Below are 20,192 nucleotides of genomic sequence, written 5' to 3'. Positions count from 1 at the left end.
GGGTTAAGTAATCATCTTCGCTCCTCATTTGCATAGTTTTTAAAATTCATCACGACATTTGGTTTTCAAATTATGCAGCGGTCACCAGAAGATTCTGGAAGGTCTTTCTGGTGATCACGCTCAGATTTATTTGGAAAACATCTGTTCGAATCGTAAGAATCTGTCACCATCATCACATTTGGCTACGACGGATTGGCTTAAGCGATCAGAGATCTCTATTGTTTTGGATAACGTGCAAATCCGAAAATGCTTTATAATTTCGAGGTATTTTCTATTTTGAGAGTGGAAAATACACAGCATTCGGCATGCCTTGTTGAATGGAAACTATAAGACAAGGTGGTTTTAAAATTTGGGGCATAATATTAATTTCGACATGAGAACCAAAATGTCAGATCTAAATATTTTAGCAAATAATATTGCATCCTTATTTATTTATATATAAATTGTTATATCTGTCTGGGTGATCTTTTTATTATAATTAAAATGATTAAAACACATCTTAAAATTAACCTTTAAATTATTTTCAATCACCATCCAGAATAAATAATTTATCGGAACTCAAAAAGAAGTTATTGAAATTATAGATTTACAAAAGTATCCAGCTTTTTGGTTCCGTTGTCGACAACTTTTTAAAGGTATAATGTACTGCAAAGGCGAGTACCACTATTCTGCCCAATTCTACCGCGAAGTAGACATAAATCCGGCTTAGTGTTGTATAGCCGTTAACAGAATGCATTTGAGATTATGACCTCATGTCTTGAGGTAATGTGAGGAGTGATCGTCTTGAAAAAACTTAGATTGACTATGTGAAAGAGGATATGCGAGGTAAGGGTAACTGCAAAGTTGACGATAGGTCTATTAAGTATATTAAGTATAATAGAATAAGAAGCTTCGCTAAATCGGCCTCACATAGTGGGATAAGGGCAAGAAGAAGGATGTTTTTAAGCGAACAGTTTTAGTTAGCAGTGTGGTGTCTGTCTACCAGATAGGCCAAACAAGATATTATATCCTATAATTGTAAATTAAGCAAAAGCAAACTAATTCTATCATTATTTAGGTCAGCTGATGTCACAGACGCTATACGCCCGGCCGGCCCTTATAGCTACGCTAGAGTCAAGTCCTAGGTACGACGACTCTTACATGGGATACTCTATAACCGTTGGTGATTTTGCTGGACAAGGCATTCAGAGTGTTGCTGTGGGTATGCCTAGAGGTGCTGACTTGAGGGGTTTGGTAAGTAATCAACGAAGGTAATACAAAAGCTTAAATCTGAAACATCATTATTGGGTGTAGTTAGATGGGCCTTTACAGCGGTCAAAAAAATTAAATTGCGCTAACAATCTGTCATTCAAATTCAAATTCACCATTAAATATCCTCATAAAATGCCTTATGGTAACATTTTCAGGTGGTACTCTACACTTGGGAGCTCCAGAACATCAAGAATATATCCGGCTCTCAGATCGGAGCATACTTCGGTTACAGTCTCGCTTCTGGTGACATTGACGGTGATGGAACCGATGACGTCATAGTAGGAGCTCCAATGTTCACCAAGCCGAGAAGCGACGGATACGAACACGGAAGAATCTATGTTATTTACCAGGGAACTGACAGGGTGAGTGCTTAGTGTCGCAAACTGGTATTTACGGAAAAAGCAAATTCCTGGATACACCATGCCAAGAAATTGTAAATTCTAAATCTAAAATTACTTTATCATTATCTATCTATCGTAATTTCGGTCTATTTCCCTACTTAAATTCTTGGTCTGGTCATTTGTCAGTCCCCATTCCAAAAGCGATTTATAACCTTAACTTTGATGCTTATTTAATTGCTGAACACCACCCACCTTAAATAATGTGATAGCGAAATCTCAATTGTATTGTTTAATGGTTGGCCCATTCATTAAGCCAGTACATATATGATTTTTAAGAAATGGACGGGGTCGTAGTGCCTTCCCATACGTACTCGCAATACGACCTAGAAATGGATACTGCTATTATACACTCAAGATGTGTATGCCACCTACCAACTTGGTTTCAGTTCTTAATTGATACCTATGTATTTGGTCAGAGGTGTGAGTGCGAGTGCTCAGGGTTGATGGCTATCAATGTATTATTTATGTTGTGTTCTTCTACTATTAGCTTATGTCAGTAAAAGATAACTTCTATTAACATTCGTAATGTTTCATTTCAGTCGTTCTCAAGAAGTCACGCAAGGACCGGCGAGGTCTCCCAGGGCAGGTTCGGGTTGGCGGTAACGTCACTCGGTGACATCAACTATGACGGATTCGGCGGTAAGTCATCAATACTCGGAAAGTGAATTAGTCATGATCACCATCACTTCAATCCAGAAAAATACCCACCTTAGAACAAAGGATTCTACGAAGTTTCTCTGGGGAGCCGGTAGAAGTGGCCTATACCCAGTACGCTGGTGTAACTTTTATCTGTTCCATCTTTTTGATAACTTATGTTATGTTATGTTTTTTCAATATCTTTACCTCAATACTAGTTTGTGCCAAATCATCATTTGGCATCGGTTTGGCATACTCCATCGGGTATAACCAAGAAAGTTCCGTCTCTGTGCATAAAATTCTTAAATTTAGGTACTAAATATAAGTTACGTTTTTGAAATAAGGTCTTTTGAAAACAAACCCCGTTCCCTCGCAAATTAAATTATTATTAATTGGCTTCAATTGCATGTTTTTGTAAAAACAGAAAACTGAACGTATTTTCTAGATCACTTCACGTTTCGTTTTCTAGATATCGCGGTGGGAGCTCCATACGGCGGAGAGAAAGGCCGGGGCGTGGTCTACATCTACCACGGAAGCGAAGTCGGCATATTGGAGAAGTACTCGCAGGCCATCACCGCGGAGGAGATCTCGCCGACCTTGAGCACGTTCGGCTTCTCGCTGTCCGGCGGAGTGGACCTCGACAACAACAACTACACCGATTTGGCAGTCGGAGCCTATAAGTCCAACAGTGTTGTGTTTTTAAAGTAAGTTGTTAAGACAAATATATTTTTGTATGGAAACTATCGACATCTTGTAGCGGATGCCCTAAACTTATACAATAATTAAATTAAATAGACAACTTGATAAAACTTTATCAATTTATGGTTTCTGAAAATTTACAAAATCTTTCACTAAAAATTAAATATAGGATAGTTAATGCTACTGCCATCTACAGGAGCAATGAGAAACTAATTGAAGAGAAGCCATCTAGTGGTCGAAGCCCGTAAACATTTTTGTTCAGTGCTTTAGTTGCTTATCTATAACTAATATATTGTGTGTTATTTATGGGATAAGAGTTGTCAGAGTGGTCGTGGTTGCGCTGACGATGTATAGAGGGTTGGTGATCGGCCGCGTGATCCCCTGCCTTCCCATCCTATTTGTTTGTTATAGTGAAACCATAAATAAATGTACTCTGATTAGTTCAATACGTTGTCCGTGTGTGGCCGGATTCAAATGACGTCACGATTACATCCGCTAAATGCGTTCCAGGTCTCGTCCCGTCGTCAAGGTGAGTGCCGAAGTGAAGTTCATGGGCGAGAGCAAGCTCATCTCGCTCACGGACAAGAAGTGCCATCTCAGTAACGGCACGGAGGTCGCGTGCGCCCAGGTCATGTTCTGTCTCACCTACACCGGGGTCAACGTGGACCAGCAGATAAGTGAGTGCTTGCTGATTTGAAACTTTATAAATCGAATTGTATAACGTGAAGCGTTTGCAATAATTAGGATATTGAAATTGAGCTACTTTTAAAACAGCTCGCGTTATGATCTTATTATCATAGTTGGGTGGAGGAGCTGCCACCGGGTGTTAAATGGTTACCGGTGTCTACAGATATCTACAACGTAAATGCGCCATCCACATTGAGATATAAGTTCTAAGGTCTCAGTATAGTTATAATGGCTGCCTCACCCTTCAAACCGAAACGCATTACTGTTTCACGGCAGAAATAGGCAGGGTGGTGGTACCTACCCGTGCGAACTCACAAGAGGTCCTACCACCATTAATAACGCAATTTATAATTTTGCGGGTTTGATTTTTATTACACGATGTTATTCCTTCACCGTGGAAATCAATCGTGAACATTTGTTAAGTACGTATTTCATTAGAAAAATTGGTACCCGCCTGAGATTCGAACACCGGTGCATCGCTCGATACGAATGCACCGGAAGTCTTATCCTTTACGCCACGACGACTTAAATTATGTAAAATGTAAAATGAAAGGAGTGTAAATAAAATAGGAGGCTATGTGCAGCGACTTCAGTAATTCTGGACTAAAGAATGAACTTTTTCTGTTTTAATTAAAAATCGATACAAAATAATAATTTGAGATACCATTTGCCACATTAAATTGTGGTTCGGCAGTCTTAACTGATTTAATATCGATTTGAATGTCGACTGTGTTTACAATTCATACTTACGTGCTATGAAATTTGTTTCCAAGCCGAGGGATACATTTGCTACTTCGGTGAGTTGTAGAAGCGTTGTCGTCGATAAATCATTCACGATCATAATTCCCGTGAGCTGCTCCGTAGTTCGCGGGGCCATGCTTGTGCTGTGTAGTTTCCTGTAAATAATTGTTACGTAGCAAACATCTTCCGTATGTTTCTCGACGTCGCGGCGTCGGAGCCAAGGCGGCGGTCGGAAGTACTCCATCTTAGTGATTCTAAGATCTAGTATGTCAGGGCTAGATCGCGATGCTGAATTTAAAATTATGTTGACGGACCGTTTGGCTTTTATATCGAGATTGACGCTAAACGTTGTGAGTTCTGTGGTTCTTTTTTTTAAAATTAGATATTCCAGTTTAGTTTGTACAAAAAAATTTATTAAGTTATAAAAGGATTAGATAATTTAAAAGAAAGTTTTGATTACTTTTTTTCATATTCACATTGCTTATGCCGAAACTGAAAGTAGTGGTAGATGCCAATCAAACACTCATCCAATCTATAGACATATACTCTGTGAAGCATTCAGGCACCTAGTGCTTAACCTAATAAATCTGACTGTCTCGGTGGCGCCTCGACCCTATTGTTGCGTCGAGGGTCGTGGGTTCGATTCTCACATCGGGCAAACATTCTTGTGATGACCAGTTTTCTTTGCTCTCTGGGTAGGCGTTATATTATCCGTATATGTATATATTTGAACGTATATAAGTATATATGTCAATCTCTGTGTCCTATAATAAAGGGAATCCTAATTTGGGGCCGGATGAATTCCACAATAAAAAGCCCTATTTTCATTAAAATATAAATACATTACGATATTTTAGTATAAAGAACGAGTAACTTTAAAATACATATTTTATCAAAATACACATATTATCAAATGCATAAAATGTTTTTAATCATCCAAACCCGTGCTTCCAACTGACGTCCTGCTCAACGTATAATATTTTATATATATAATTTTGCAGATTTCGAGGTGACTTTAGACCTGGATTCGCGTCAGACGACCAGCAAGCGACTGTTCTTAGCTGAAACCAGAGAGACGACATACAAGACCCACATCATGCTGACGCAGGGACTGCAGGAGTGCAAAGATGTCGTTGTCTACTTAGATGTGAGCAATAAAAAGTTTCATTACACCACATTAGAACCTGAGATTTACTTTCAATAGTGCGGTGTGCGCGAGTACTCCCTCCTCTAGTAGGACCTTTTGTGAGTTCGCACGGGTAGGTACCACCACCCTGCCTATTTCTGCCGTGAAGCAGTAATGCGTTTCGGTTTGAAGGGTGGAGCAGCCTTTTTTTTACCCTTGTAGGCAGACGAGCATACGGCCCACATGATGGTGAGTGGTTACCGTTATCCATGGTCTTATGGACTTCAGCAATGCCAGGGGCAGGGCCAATCCGCTGCCTACTGCTTAATACTCTTCACAAGCCTCTCATGAAGAAGGACATGTCATAGCGCTCGGGAAACACCGTGGAGGGGAGCTCATTCTATAGCCGGATGGTACGTGAGAAAAAAGACCTCTGGAAACGCACTGTCGATGAACGCAGCGGTTTCAGATAATATGGATGAACTCTGCTCCGGTGGCGGGAGGTGCGATGATAAAAAGGAGATGAGGGGATCATCGCAAACAATTCCTCAGAGCCTCCCCACAGAACAAACGGTATAAAACTGTAACTATACTGAGACCTTAGAACTTATATCTCAATGTGGGTGGTGGCTTTTACGTTGTAGATGTCTATGGGCTCCAGTAACCACTTAACACCAAGTGGACTGTGAGCTCGTCCGCGTATCTAAGCAATAAAAAAAATGTGTGTGTTGCTTATAGGAGGAGATCCGCGACAAGCTGACGCCCATAGAGGTGAAGCTGTCGTACGAGCTGGTGCCGCAGCCGTCGGGCGCCGCCGTCCCGCCCGTGCTGGACCGCACGCGCGCCGCCGCGCACTCCGACGCGCTCCACATACAGAAGAACTGCGGACCCGACAACATCTGCATCCCCGACCTCAGGATGTCCGCCGCCACGTGAGTACCGCGCCGTCAGCTTCCGACACGCAGACGCAAACAGCAAGTGGTGAAGCACAAATATATGAACACAAATAGCACAAAATTATAGATACCCGGTTCGATTTCTGATCGTACTCGGCATTTTTGTGCAAGATATCTCGTTTTGCATAATGTGGTTATGCAGGTTCTTGTCTTGTCAGCTCGAACTTAAAACCGTTGGACGTGGAACATTTATTAATTTATTATTAAAAGCAATTTATCGAAAGACGTGTATTTTATATCCTGGAGCTACTAGCACTACAGTGCAAATTTCATTGAGGTTAATGAGTTTCGTGGAATTTGTGAGGCCTCAAGCGCTGGTGCTAACCTTTCTGATATAATATACTGATGTTTCTCACTAACAGTCATCAGTTTTAGCTACTGTTATTCCTATGCAGTTAATATATCCGCCACTTGAACCAAGATGCGCGACCCCCTAGTGCCACTATTCAAGCCATAAGCTCATGAGATAAAACCTCCATCTATGCTTACTGATAAATAAATTTTGCTAATCATGATATTTGAGAGTTTTAAATTTTTGAAGCATTTTGGGTAGTTCTATTCGTCGTAGTACCCACGACACGTGATATCAGTGTTACAAAAGCGCCACCAAATCACATCAAATGTCCAAGCACTACAGCGCGGATTCTTCGCTGCTGTAGCGTAACTCTTGTTTAATAGAAGAGTACGCCTGATTTGAACTATCTTTTTCAACAGCCCGATCGTGAACTACGTTCTCGGCTCCGGAGAAAACTTGAACATCGATGTGAAAGTGGAGAACTCCGGCGAGGACGCCTTCGAAGCTGCCTACTACCTGCTGATTCCTGCCGGAGTTACATACGCGAAGACCGAACGTTTAGACAAGGACAATATAGTGACTCCTATATACTGTTCTATAGAGAAGAGGGAATCCGACGGGAACTCTACTTTGAAGTGTGATATAGGCAACCCCATGGCCAGTGGACAGAAGGTAAGGAATACTGTGGTATGGACTTTTCAAAGTGAAACTTCTTTAGAATCGTTGTGATTTCAAACTCGATGAAACGAAAAAATAAGTCCATAGAGACACAAACACATAAATGTATAGGATTCAACCGGCGAGAGAATGAGATAGAACACATTAGACGTTTTCGGTCTCCTCTTTGCGCGACTCTTCGTAGCATCCCCACTATCGTCTACTAAACATTGTCCATATGTATGCTCCTGTATAGTGGAATAGTCAGTATATCTATATCTTATTTATAAGTTTCACTTCTACCGTGTGTGACTTGCACACACACACTTTTTTGTGAGTTTCTTTTCTTCAATAGCTACCGGCGCGCATAGACATAGCAACGTGTATTTCGCCACCCAGCTTGAGGTCTGAGTTTCAATTTTATAGTACCGGCTGTTCCACCTTTCGAAGTGAAACACATGACTGCTTCGTAATTGAACCAGCCAAGGTGACGCCTCTAAGTGCAGGACTACAATGCCGCTGGTAACACCAGTAGTAATGTTAGAGACAGCTGATCGACAGTGATAGTCACTGTTGGTAGGGCGCGGTAGAAGTTTCAATCAGTACAAAAATTTGACAGAGGAACTATCTTGCTTTCCAGTTTGTAGTTGAAACTTTGACATTACGTCTCAATGGGAGAAGCAGCTCTCTATTTTGGTTCTTATTGACTCAGTTGCATATATAGTTAACACCAGAAGGATCGTGAGTCAGTCAGGATTTTTAAATTACTAATAAAGATTCTCTGGTAATCAACATCTTAAAAAACACGAATCATCAAAAATGTAATAATTAAATTTTATTTTGAAACTCATACAGTTTTTTTTTTTGCATATTTTCAGACGTTATGACTATAATTTTTGTATGTATTCCTATTCTTATATACGACCATTTTGATGATAAGGTAGGTAGGAAGTTACCAGTTATCCATCATGCTAAATTACAATTTTGAATGAAACTTTACGCTTCCGATCTCGAGAAACCGAATTACAGAAATCGCACATCTTTATTTCGCATTATTTCAAAAACACACACTCACAAAATTTTATGTTTTACGAACAAAGCGCTCTCCGCGTTTTTTATTCCTACGAAAACAGAGGCAAACTGAATCTCTTTAATGCGTTTCAGGTGAACTTCCGCGTGATCCTCGAAGTGGACGCGCTCGTGACGTCACTGAACTTCTACATGGAAGCGAACTCCACCAACCCCGAGCAAGGAACCGATTACGACAACGTCATGAACATGAACATCGGCGTCATCATCAGAGCACAGCTCTCTGTCATCGGGTATGAGAGACCTTTCTATTCAATTGAGGCTTAGAAGAGCGTTGATCATGACCGGGTTGTTAGGTGGATACCGCAGTTAACCTCATAATAACATTGGTACCGCCGTCCACCTTGGAACATGAGGCTGAAATCCACACTGTACCAGCTGTTTCTGCTCTTCACTTCTTCAGACTACAGTTGTACGATTAAAGAGCCGTGCTGTTCTCATCTTAATGGCGATGATCTACAATTACTGTTATGATAAATTATTGGATTAGTTGCAGCGCAGACCTGGATATTAAATTCAGAATACCCGCTATTAGTGAATAAATGAATACTATAGTGAGGGGTAGGTCTCAGGGGTATTTTTATTCAATATAACTATATGGGTTAGTCACTAATATCAAATTTCGAATTCTAATCTTGTTATATACACAAACAATTTTCGATTTAAAACGATAATTACAATATAATGCGGGCGCACGCTACTCACACTCAAAACGGGAGCGCACGGAACATAGATTATACACTTCTGTGTCAAAAGACGGACATAGATACTAAAAACTATGTAAAGTGAGCGGGCATACGACCGCGAGAGTGACGTACAGGTCGGTTTGCTCTAATACTTAATTTTTCTCCAGCGACTCAAACTGACAATTGACACAAGTCGCTATCGTCCCCAGGACCTCAGACCCGCCCGAGCTCCATTACAACGCGTCGGTATACGAAGCGACCGACCTGAAGGACGACACCAAGCTGGGCCCCCCCGTGATCCACAAGTACAGCATCAAGAACGAGGGGCCCTTCACCGTAGACGAAGCCGAGATGTACTTCATGTGGCCCTATCAGACTCTTGAAGGTAGCACCGAGGAAATGGCCTTACTTATTGTTCTGAATTTTACTGCAATAGGAAATGTTATCCTATTAATTAAAATAATATTTTTTTTGCTCGATTTCGTTAGTGTAATCGTATTCTATATAGCTCTTTCAGGTTTGTTCATTAAGAGTCAATCCTGAAATAAATGGGTAACGTAATAGGGTTCACAAACTAGAAAACCATTTTTGTAATGCGAACTTGTGGCATGAATTATGGATGCTTCTGCACCCGGACCATTTCCTCATTAAACAATGAAAGTACACTTTAGGTCTAACGGAATGAGTATGTACCAATCGAAACGCCAACTGGATTTTTTGATTCCTCACCAGAGACACATTTTCCGACACCTTCGCTCAGCCCAAATTCTGTTTCCAGGCGAAAACCTGATGTACATGCTGGTGCAGCCGCAGTGGCTCGGGAACATCAAGTGCAACGTGGCGCGACACATCAACACAGAGAACCTCTTCGTCCAGAATCCCTACATGCCTCTGCTCGAAAAGGAAAGAGAAGGTTTGTGTAATTCATTTCACAAGTCTGTTTCATAACGCAATAATCCAGTACTGCAATAAACCATGTCATTGACTACCCCCCCCCCCTCCCTCTCCATCGTGTCAAATAATATAGGAAGCATATATTTATATGGGCAGATAAGTCACGACCATCTTTGTACAAATCACAAAGTAGTTGCCACCACTTCGCAACATGAGGTGTAAGTCTCAGCTGTATACTATGACAGATGTTCCCTTTTTTAATCTAGAACGTCAACTGTCAACTGCTTTACAGTAAAAATAAGCGGTTAATGCCTAAAAAAAATTTGCTGTTTCTCGTTTTAAATATGAGCAATATTTTATTGTGCTGGAAAAATATCGGTTAAACCCCTAGACCGCTTCGAGGAGTCGATTGAAAATGATATTCAAGGTTAATTTATTTTACAGCAATGGCGAGCACCAACATGTACACTGAAGCACAGCTCGTCGGTGGCTTCGGATATTACGGGCAGAGTGAGTCTACTGCAGGCTTTATTGACACGAAATATATTATTCTTTGTATTAACACTTCGGGACAAAATTGTAATGTATTTGTTGTTCCAGCGCAATGGGAGCAGCATTCCACCAGCGGCGGTACAGTGACGTCACAATCTGGAGGTTTCGTGTCAGGTGGACAACAGGGATCGTCCACCCAAACTGGCCCCGCCAATTCCGGTGGTCAGCTTAGTAGCGGTCAAACTGCTGGTGGTCAGTTCACTCACACTTCTGGAGGTCAATACAGCGGAGGTCAAACTGCTGGTGGGCAGTTTAGTCAATCTTCCGGAGGTCCATACGGTGGAGATCACAGTGCTGGTGGGCAGTTTAGTCAAACTTCCGGAGGTCAGTATAGTGGAGGTCAAGAACAGCAATCTGGACAACATCAGTTCAGTCAGGGAGGACAGAACGGCGGAACTACTTATACATACAAGTGGACGAATGGACAAGGTCTGACTGTTGAAGAACAGGAGAAAATCAAGAAAAGTCTTGAAGCCTTCGCACAAGGAAACGGGCAGGGCGGTTTCACCCAGGGTGGCTTCACTCAAGGAGCCGACGGACAGATCTATGTCGATGGAGGAAGAGTCGTTCGCATTAGGAATATAACGACAGTTTACGACGCAAATAACAACACCATATTCCAGACTGAGACTAGCACGGAATACGGAAAACTTGGGCATGAAGGTGAAGCTGGAAGTTCATTTAATACGTAAGTTCTTTGCTCATGTGTTTACGCAACATCCAAGTTGTAACAGCATTTCGTGAGGTTTCTCTTTATCTATGAATTTTACTTTTATAGATACGTTAATAACCAAGGAGGACAGCAACACAGCGGCTCGTTCGCTCACGGCTCTGGTGGTTACGTCCAAGGTTCGGGCCAAACTCAGACCCAAGGTGGACAAAATTGGCAAGGCTCTGTTCAAGGAAATAGTCAGTTCTCTCAAGGCTCAGGATCTGGACAAGGCTTTGTCCATGGATCCTGGGGAACCACAGAGACAGTTAACCCTGACCTTGTGAAAGCCGGGTCGTCGACTTTCAGAGGAGCCTCAACAGTCACTGTAGTGGGTGACGAAGAAGACAACGAAGGACTTGGTTTTGGAGCTTTCGCTGCTTCTAACCCTAACAATGAGTTCAAATACGCGATCGGTGACGTAACCAACGCCGGCAGCGGACAAGCTGGAAGTCGCACCGGCACTGCTGGTGGTAGTTACCAATCTGGCGGGGCTTATCAAGCTGGAGGAGCCGGGCATCAAGCTGGAGGAGGTGCTTATCTGTCTGGTGGAGGCAGTTACCGAACTGGAGGTTCTGCTTATCAGTCTGGGGGGAGCGCACAGGATGGAAGCCGATCGTGGAGCAGTGGATATTCTTATTCTTCTCAATCAGGTATGCATAAAAAGACAATTAATAAATATGAATAAGACAATATTTTAAAGAGCTTAAAATACTTGTTGTGAATAAATGCATTTCAAAAGATCAGGTAACAATACCTTCTCTGTGATTCCTGAGCGATAGGACACGTCCTTCATACGCGTTTAAAAGGGAGTCTTTAAGCACATGGACCGTGTCCTACGATGGCCGTACCTCGTCCGCGCTTAGCTGGAATAACCCCTTACGCTACCAGCGAATAGTAAGGGGAAAAAATGACGGACGTAGGGTTGACGAAGCTTCGATGGAAAAAGTATCAGTTTCGTTATAACTTTGCAGGAGGTGGCTCTTCATACAACAGCCATTCTGGAAATTATGGCTCCACTAGTAGCCGAGAAAACACCAGGAGAAGGAGACAGGTCGATCAGGTAATGTCGTTTTTGTTTTGCTGGTAAATCATTATTACTTCCCCTCTTTTAATTTCCAGTAAATTTTATTTCTGACTTAACCGCTAGTGCCTCTCTTGGGAAATGTCAATCATTAAGAGGACGATAGGGGGTGATCAGTGGTAATCTCATTTTATCGGAAGCAATTTTTAAGAGATCAATTAATGAGGAATGAGGAGACCATTTAAGGTTAATTTTAACTGTAACTGTATCCGAAGGTGATGGCTTTAACAGTCCACAAGCGCTAGGAAATAAAACGTATTGTTTTTAATTTCAGTCACAAGTTGACAAGCAACTCAAGGACATCTTAACCAACTGTCAGGAGAAATACAAATGTGAAGTGATGAGGTGCACCACGGGCAGGCTGCTGAAGGGCCAGGAGGTGTGGGTGGCGCTGCGGTCCAGGATCAACGCAACTGTACTTAACGAGGTGGGTCATTCGGTGAATTAGTGATTATTGGCCATGTTGGATTTGTTCTAAGCTTTCGCGGCTGTCTGCCTGATACCTTCAATGGGTAAGAACCCACTACAATTTTCACATTTCATGAGTTTCACGATATATCCGCTGTTACAAACGTCCTAACGGTGGGTAGGATGTAGGGAGCAAACAAATTCGTCTGTACTCTTTCTAATCAGTTTTCAATTATTGCCTCTGGAAGTAAATTTTAATGACTCATCCCAAAAACATAGTTTGGTGTATCTATAGTTTTTTGATTAAAAGTAAAAATCGTGATAGGTTTCTATTAAGAGATAGTGTTTGTAACGTGTTAGTTGGTTTGATACGAAAACATGCGGTGATATCCCGGCTGTTCGCTTAAAGACTGCTGTGGTTATATGTAAATGAAATTTTGAAGGATACCACATTTATTATTAACTTACGTTCAATGATAGAAATTTGTCCACAATCACTATGCTATATACAATTTTTTTTTAAAACATTGACTTTCTTCTAAAAGATTTTCATAAACACAAAGAAAATATAATTCATACTGGTACTTAACAATTTTTTCTGTTCATATACATAATATATGTATAGATATTAAATTACAATTGTTCTATTTTTGCAAAGTTGAACTCAATGCAACGTAAAGTTATGAATGATTTAGCCGGCGAATGATTTAGGGGACCGGCGGCTACTCTGAGAACATCAGAGCCTATACACTACACGACATGTCACCACTCCCCCTCATATGAGTTCGGAGTCTCGATATCCGCGCCCTCAGTAGCAGCCCTGGATTGCAGATCTCGAAGGAGCGGCCGATAGTGCTGTCGTCGCTGTGCGCGGCGCGCGTGTCGCGGCTGGGCGGCGGCGCGGCGGGCGGCGCGGGGGCGGGCTGGGCGCGGGGGGAGGCGCGCACGTCGCTGAGCCCGCAGCTGGGCGCGCGCGGGGGCGGCGTGCCGCTGTGGGTCATCATCCTCGCCGCCATCATCGGGGCGCTGCTGCTGCTCCTGCTCATCTTCGCGCTCTACAAAGTGAGTATCTATTTGATGTAACTGTGCGATGACTCCCCGCGCTATATTTAGGTCATGTCGACCCGTTAAATTTTCAATTAGGTAGTGTTTTTTGAAAAACCAGTGCTTATTTCAATATGTGAGTGTAAAGTGTTTTCCGACTCTCTTCGACTTGATAGTAGGTACTGTCGTCTTCGACTAGGAGTACTAAAGGATTCTTCGCAAACTTATTAAGGCACATATTGCGTATTTAATTAACTCTGATTTGCAATGATCTACAGTGGTTTCTAAATAGCCTACGCCGTAGGGTGGCAGATGTCGCTACTACCCCATTTTCAGACCCCGTTTTCTTCACTATCACCGATTTTTTCCATGAAAATATGTTTATAACATTGTTAACAATTTAATTCCAGTGCGGATTCTTCAAGCGCAACCGTCCCTCCGACCACACCGAGCGCCAGCCGCTGAACGGACGTGACGAACACCTTTGATATCCGAGCACCGACCTCGGCGTCACGAGCGACACGCCCGTCACGCGCGACACGAGCGACACGAGCGACGCGAGCGCTACCAGCGACGCGAGCGACGCAAGCGACACCGGCGACTCCAGCTCGGCCACCGACGCCGCCAGTGACGTCACCAGCAGGGACTCCACCAGCCTGGACAGGTACTGACATCGCGACGTCTTCGTGTAGCCATTTTAAGCTGTACAAATTTCAAGTAATAAATACATATATAGACCATATCACGAACATTCTAGACTTTATAAATCAAAATTTCATAAAACCTTATACTTTGTATTCGTAGATATTAGACATATTATTATTATGAAGCAATAAAATTGAAATTTTGTACAATATTTATATGTAAACTAAAACGTAGGAAAACTATAGAATATTTTAAATTTAAATTTGTCTAATGAATTGATTAGTCTCGACCAAGCGTAATCAGAGTGCCTCAAGATAAAAAGCTTTGTACGTCTTTTTCATAAAGATGTTAAAAGATTTTATATATTTATTTACATACTGTAAGTAGAATCGTAATAAATAACTAGTCACGGTACATTACAGAACATAGTTCATGAGCACCGTGAGCACATTGTTACTCAACGTGTTAACGACATTGCCTCAATCAAGTCGCTTCTCTTTACATGAGAAGTATCATTTTACTTAAAATTGAACTTCCTAGAAATGTTTGAACATCTTGATTACACTTGACAACAGTAATCAATCAACTAATAGCTATTTGTAAAAATAACTTTAAAAAGAAAGTAAAATATGTGTGATATTGTAAAAAGCGTGTCCGAATGAAGAGAATTGTGATCTAATTTAATGATTGATGTATGAACGTTTTGCTTGAATTAATTTTTAAGATATTCATTAAAAATCTTGCAATTAATTAAAATTGAATACCATTACATAATAAAATATGTAATGTGAAATTAATTTATGTAATAACTAATAAAAAGCTTTTACTGTGTAATTTAGAATATTGTAAGGAATTAATATCTGTCATGTATAATCTCATTATTGTGGTAAATTTAAATATAATAATATAAAAAAATCTGATCATATCAATTTGGATAGTGTTGAACTTATAAATTTTAAAATTAAGATAAATTGAATTGCACAATGTAGTGAAGAAATTACAGACATCTAGTAGAAGAAATAAAAATAATTATCTATTAGATTAATCTTTAATATTTTAATACGGCAACTGAAGATTCGAAAAGATTGTTAATCACTTTTTTGTCTCCAAGTATTTTTAGTATACTTAAGCCCAAAATTATTATTTTTCTCCTTTAAATGTAATAATTTAACTTAATTAAAACGAGACGAAACGAGGGATGCTAGAGACGGCGATATTTCTTAAAATAATCTCCATTCTCCTGGCTACTGCATTTTACAAAAGGCAGCCATATTGAATCCGGAGCCATATTGGAATATTGAAGATTAGTTTGGAGGATCGTTTAGTTAGTACCTTGTGCCTTATGGATACACCACAGATAATAAATACACTTAGGACACACATTGCGATAGTGCCTTCACAACAGCTGTGTCATGTTTTTTCGCGCCTCAGAAACTGCCAATAACTGTTGTGTAAATAATTTATTTCCTTCTTTGCCATTTTTTAAAGGATTTAAATTCAAAACAAAATCGATTTGATTGTTCGAGTACTTAACTGAAATTTTTTTTTAATCAAGAAATTTTTGAAAAATACCCGCCATTGATATTATGATTTTCTGTTCGAAAAAATGGGAATCGGTTGTTATATATTTGTAATTAATTAAATTTATTTATTATTATTTTATTAATTCTATGACTAAGCGAATCGCTTTCTACTTATAGTTTAACTTTAATTATAATACAATATCATATTACTATTATATTATATGAACGCCATAATTAGTTTCAAGTAACGGTTTAAATTTTCGGTTGTTTTTCGTTTTTTCGGTTTTTTTTTTGCTTTTACCAAAAAGAAACTTTAATAAAATTGTTTTTTTTAGATGAAGTGTTTGTTTTATTGTCTTTGATCTAATCATTTTTTTAACTATTATCCAAGTAGACATGACCATCTCCTAATGATATTCGGTTACCAATATATTAATGACACATGTCATGTGATTAGATATCATTAAAATTCGAACCTAAAATATGTTTATTATTATATTTATTTAAAAAAATTAATTTATATTTATATAAAACTTGCGATACAGTATTTAGTAACGCGAATTGTAATTTTTCCGGATTTGAGTTTTATTACACAATGTTACTCATACGTCGTACAAGTCATTTGTGACATGAATCAGTATGTGTTTCATTACAACAATTGGGTACTGCCTGAGTAATTTGAACCTCGGTATAGTTGACATTGTTATTATTACGGACTATGCGCTCTCAGTCTAGTTCCAAAGTAACGAACTTCCTTAATTCCGAATAGTATTGTCATCATCTGTAGTCAAGTCTATTCGACGAGACAGTATAGAATGACACGCGCATCGAAAGCACCACAAGTAGGACGTTTTCCGCGGCTCCAGTGCCCAGGTGAGTAGCACCATCTCGTGTATTCTACAGCGATGTAATTATTTTGAGGATATTAATGATGATAGTGAGTTCAGCTGTTAGGTCACTATCGTCCCATCGTCCTTCGGTACTTGCAAAACCCTCAGCTATTATATTTAATATAGGCGGTGTAGCATTTTGTAAGCCTGCACGGATGGGTATTGGCAAATTGTCTATTTCTTCCGTCTTTGAGATGAATCATGTTTCAAGGCTGACCTTGGCTTACACATGGGGTCCGGTACCCACTTGGATCAGGTAAGTCATACTTCGCTGAAGTGCCACCACTGCACTGCCTCGACGACCGCGGCGACTCGGCGCCGCAAGTCTGGTTGTAGTGTTGACTGCGGGAACCCCGCTACTCTGACCGGGTTCCAACCCCGGACGAAGATTGGACGTCGGGTGAACGAATGCAGGAGAGTCGTTTAGTTGGTAAGGTCCTAAATTCCATCCCTTTAGCCCGTGGTCCGCTGCACATACACCTGCGGCAGTCCCAATTACCGCGTGCCCCCTAGGCACGGGGGTCTCGTAGGAGATTCGACCCCCGGCCCGAGAAAAAAAAGGTAGGTAAGTCATACAGCGATCACGCAGTCTAGCTTCCCTTAGTCTTCAAATGGGTTGTTATATTAACTTTATTGTAGCTATAGGTTACGTGATCGTCTAGCATCACGTGTGCTGAGAGTGGATCCGGCAATCAACACAAATGTAAATATTTACTAAATAGGTCAATTTCCTGGCGGCTTTCTTTCCTATGGCGTAAACCCAATTATAAACGTTAGTGCACAAGCCTACGTTTTTACCAGGTACGTACTCAGATTACAAACGAGTACAGACCTTTACATATCTTCTTTTCTTACCTATTCACTAAGCTTAAGTGGCTATTCCGGGTACGCATGGCTTGATAGATGAGGTAATTGGATTCAACCTGGGAGGACTTACTAACACTAGCAAGAGCAGTGCTTCGCTGAATCTGCTACCGGATCGGAATCGTGATCCACTGTGAAGATCCGGCGAGAGACTCAGTGAGTTGTGTATGGGCTAGGCCGCACGTCAAACTCTTCTTCGTTTTCTTTCTAGTAACGTAGCATAAGTGTATAATTCAAATTCAAATCAAATTTATTCAAATCAATTATTGGTTTCATAAAAATTATTTAGCATTAGTTATTAACGACTTCGCAAACCCGTTCGAGTAAATACGGTTATCCTGCCCACTTCTGCTGCAGAGTGTCCTTGGGTTTGTGTTTGAACAGTAAGACGTATGTTTAAGCAAATAAAAAAAATAAAAAAAGCGGTTGCAGCATTCGTAACGACAGTTATTTGATGTCTCAAAGAGACCGATGTTTATGTGCTTAGTGCGAGTTTTTTAACGTTCTCGATAGCGTAAAAGTTAACTCCAATTTGGTGGTTACAATTTTTTACTGTTGGTAGGATCTCTTGTGAGTCGCACCAACCCGCCTATTTCTGCCGTGAAGCAGTAATGCGTTTCGGCTTGACGTGTGGGGCAGCCGTTGTAACTATACTGAGACCTTAGAACTTACATCTCAAGGTGGGTGACGCATTTACGTTGTAAATGTCTATGGGCTCCAGTAACCACTTAATACCAGCTGGTGGTTTGGCTGTGAGCTCGTCCACCCATCTAAGCAATAAAAAAAATTGTTTGGAGATCTTAAGTTTGCCTACGTTTGCCGCTAGGGGCGCTGTTCTAACTGCATACAAATTTGAGTTAACTTTTACGCTAGCGAGAGTGTTAAAAAAATCGCACTAAGCACTCTAATAACCGCCTTAACTTCACGAAGTCTGCACGTGCACTCATCAAAATATCCTGTCATTTTGTTTTAGTTTCTAAATAGACCCCCTAAGAAATATCTAGATTCGTTCCTTTCAAACACTTGTACGACTCGACCCTTAAACAGGGTTGGAAGATAAACTGGCGATGGTCGCGCAGATTAAATTAACTTTCTTAAGTACAGTCAGCAAAACAACTGCATATGTAATATAAATCTAATTTTTAATATAGGATAATGACTATTCTATAGGTTTTTTTTTATGAAGGCGAAATAAAAATATTTTTTGCTGAAAATAAATTCGTTTATTTCAATAACTGATAATAGAATTAGTTTACATTAACGAATCCATTTCGTCTAATGTTGTCTTGACTTTACACCCTTTATCCTAACTAAAATATTATCCTATTTAATCCATTAGTAAAAATCCCACGGGAGTAATAACCACTAGTATTGACTTCATCATTAGCCTATAGCAGTCCACTGCTAGACATAATAGGCCTCTCCAATTACTCGCCATTGAGCACGATCCCCGGCTTCTTCATCCAGCTCCTGACAGCCGCTAAATCATGACTTTTGTTCTAGAGTGTCTAATGGAGACAACTCGACTTGTGACCGTCTCTGCTTTTGAAAGCAATGATAAAAATTTCAGAAAATAAAATTTTGTTTGATTGTTTTTCTGACGGTTCGATAAACAGGATTCACAGATAAATCTCAGTACAGTTCGTTTGAGACGTCTGTCTGTCTGTAGCGACTCCAGCGAACAAAGATAGAGAACCGACCGATACTGTTTATTAACTTTCACATTGTTTATTACCTATTAACTTTCTAATACTGAATTTCAATGCAGGACAAGGCGAAACAAATATTGCGTAGATAGGTGAATGAGTTCATGGTTCAACTGGTGTTAAGTGGTTACCGGATCCCATGGATACCGCAATATGAATGAGGTGGGAATCTTCTAGAAGATATTTGAACTAAATATTATTTACAACATTCGTATTTTGTACACATTCAAAACATGATGCTGTTTCCCTATATCGAGCCATTTATCTATTCGATGCTAAAAAACACATTAAAAAATATCACAAATATATTAAAAAAAGAACACACAAAAAAACATCACCCGCAAGAGAACTTCAAACAAAATTTGAAACCCAATTAACTTAATTTTAAACAAAAACCCTGGGGCAAGGGCGCCGAGGGTGATACAAAGGGTTTTACTGACACCACAACCGAATAATCACACCGCAAGGCTTAGTTAACCCCGCGTGCAAACAAAGGTTGTTAGGGATCTACTTATTCTGATAGACTGCTGGTTGAACAACCGCTTAATTGAGATGTAAACAAAATTGGACAATGTTATTATTGTCAATTTGATTACGTGAATCGAGATTGAATTTAAATGAGCTCTTCGAGTCTATTGTGTTTTATTGA

At 40.4% G+C, this 20,192-nt stretch overlaps 1 protein-coding gene across 4 annotated transcripts in view; it reads left to right on the top strand.

Moving 5' to 3' along the window:
* Positions 1 to 16,423, top strand: part of LOC101746917 (integrin alpha-PS2) — a 130,355-nt gene extending 113,932 nt beyond the window's left edge. For all 4 annotated transcript variants that reach the window (XM_038013485.2, XM_038013483.2, XM_038013484.2 and 1 more), the window contains 18 exons: positions 1,058 to 1,233; positions 1,407 to 1,613; positions 2,192 to 2,291; positions 2,758 to 2,992; positions 3,498 to 3,664; positions 5,417 to 5,562; positions 6,280 to 6,473; positions 7,212 to 7,464; positions 8,614 to 8,771; positions 9,434 to 9,609; positions 10,003 to 10,137; positions 10,563 to 10,628; positions 10,719 to 11,358; positions 11,449 to 12,032; positions 12,354 to 12,442; positions 12,738 to 12,890; positions 13,703 to 13,933; positions 14,326 to 16,423. In XM_038013485.2, coding sequence (XP_037869413.1) covers positions 1,058 to 1,233; positions 1,407 to 1,613; positions 2,192 to 2,291; positions 2,758 to 2,992; positions 3,498 to 3,664; positions 5,417 to 5,562; positions 6,280 to 6,473; positions 7,212 to 7,464; positions 8,614 to 8,771; positions 9,434 to 9,609; positions 10,003 to 10,137; positions 10,563 to 10,628; positions 10,719 to 11,358; positions 11,449 to 12,032; positions 12,354 to 12,442; positions 12,738 to 12,890; positions 13,703 to 13,933; positions 14,326 to 14,403 — 3,788 coding nt within the window. In that variant the 3' untranslated portion in view covers positions 14,404 to 16,423. The remainder of the gene's footprint in view (positions 1 to 1,057; positions 1,234 to 1,406; positions 1,614 to 2,191; positions 2,292 to 2,757; positions 2,993 to 3,497; positions 3,665 to 5,416; positions 5,563 to 6,279; positions 6,474 to 7,211; positions 7,465 to 8,613; positions 8,772 to 9,433; positions 9,610 to 10,002; positions 10,138 to 10,562; positions 10,629 to 10,718; positions 11,359 to 11,448; positions 12,033 to 12,353; positions 12,443 to 12,737; positions 12,891 to 13,702; positions 13,934 to 14,325) is intronic.
* Positions 16,424 to 20,192: the final 3,769 nt, after the last annotated feature.

Source organism: Bombyx mori, chromosome 10, assembly GCF_030269925.1.
Source record: "Bombyx mori chromosome 10, ASM3026992v2".
In the NCBI taxonomy this organism is placed as follows: domain Eukaryota; kingdom Metazoa; phylum Arthropoda; class Insecta; order Lepidoptera; family Bombycidae; genus Bombyx; species Bombyx mori.
This window is presented reverse-complemented; position numbering and strand designations above follow the sequence as displayed.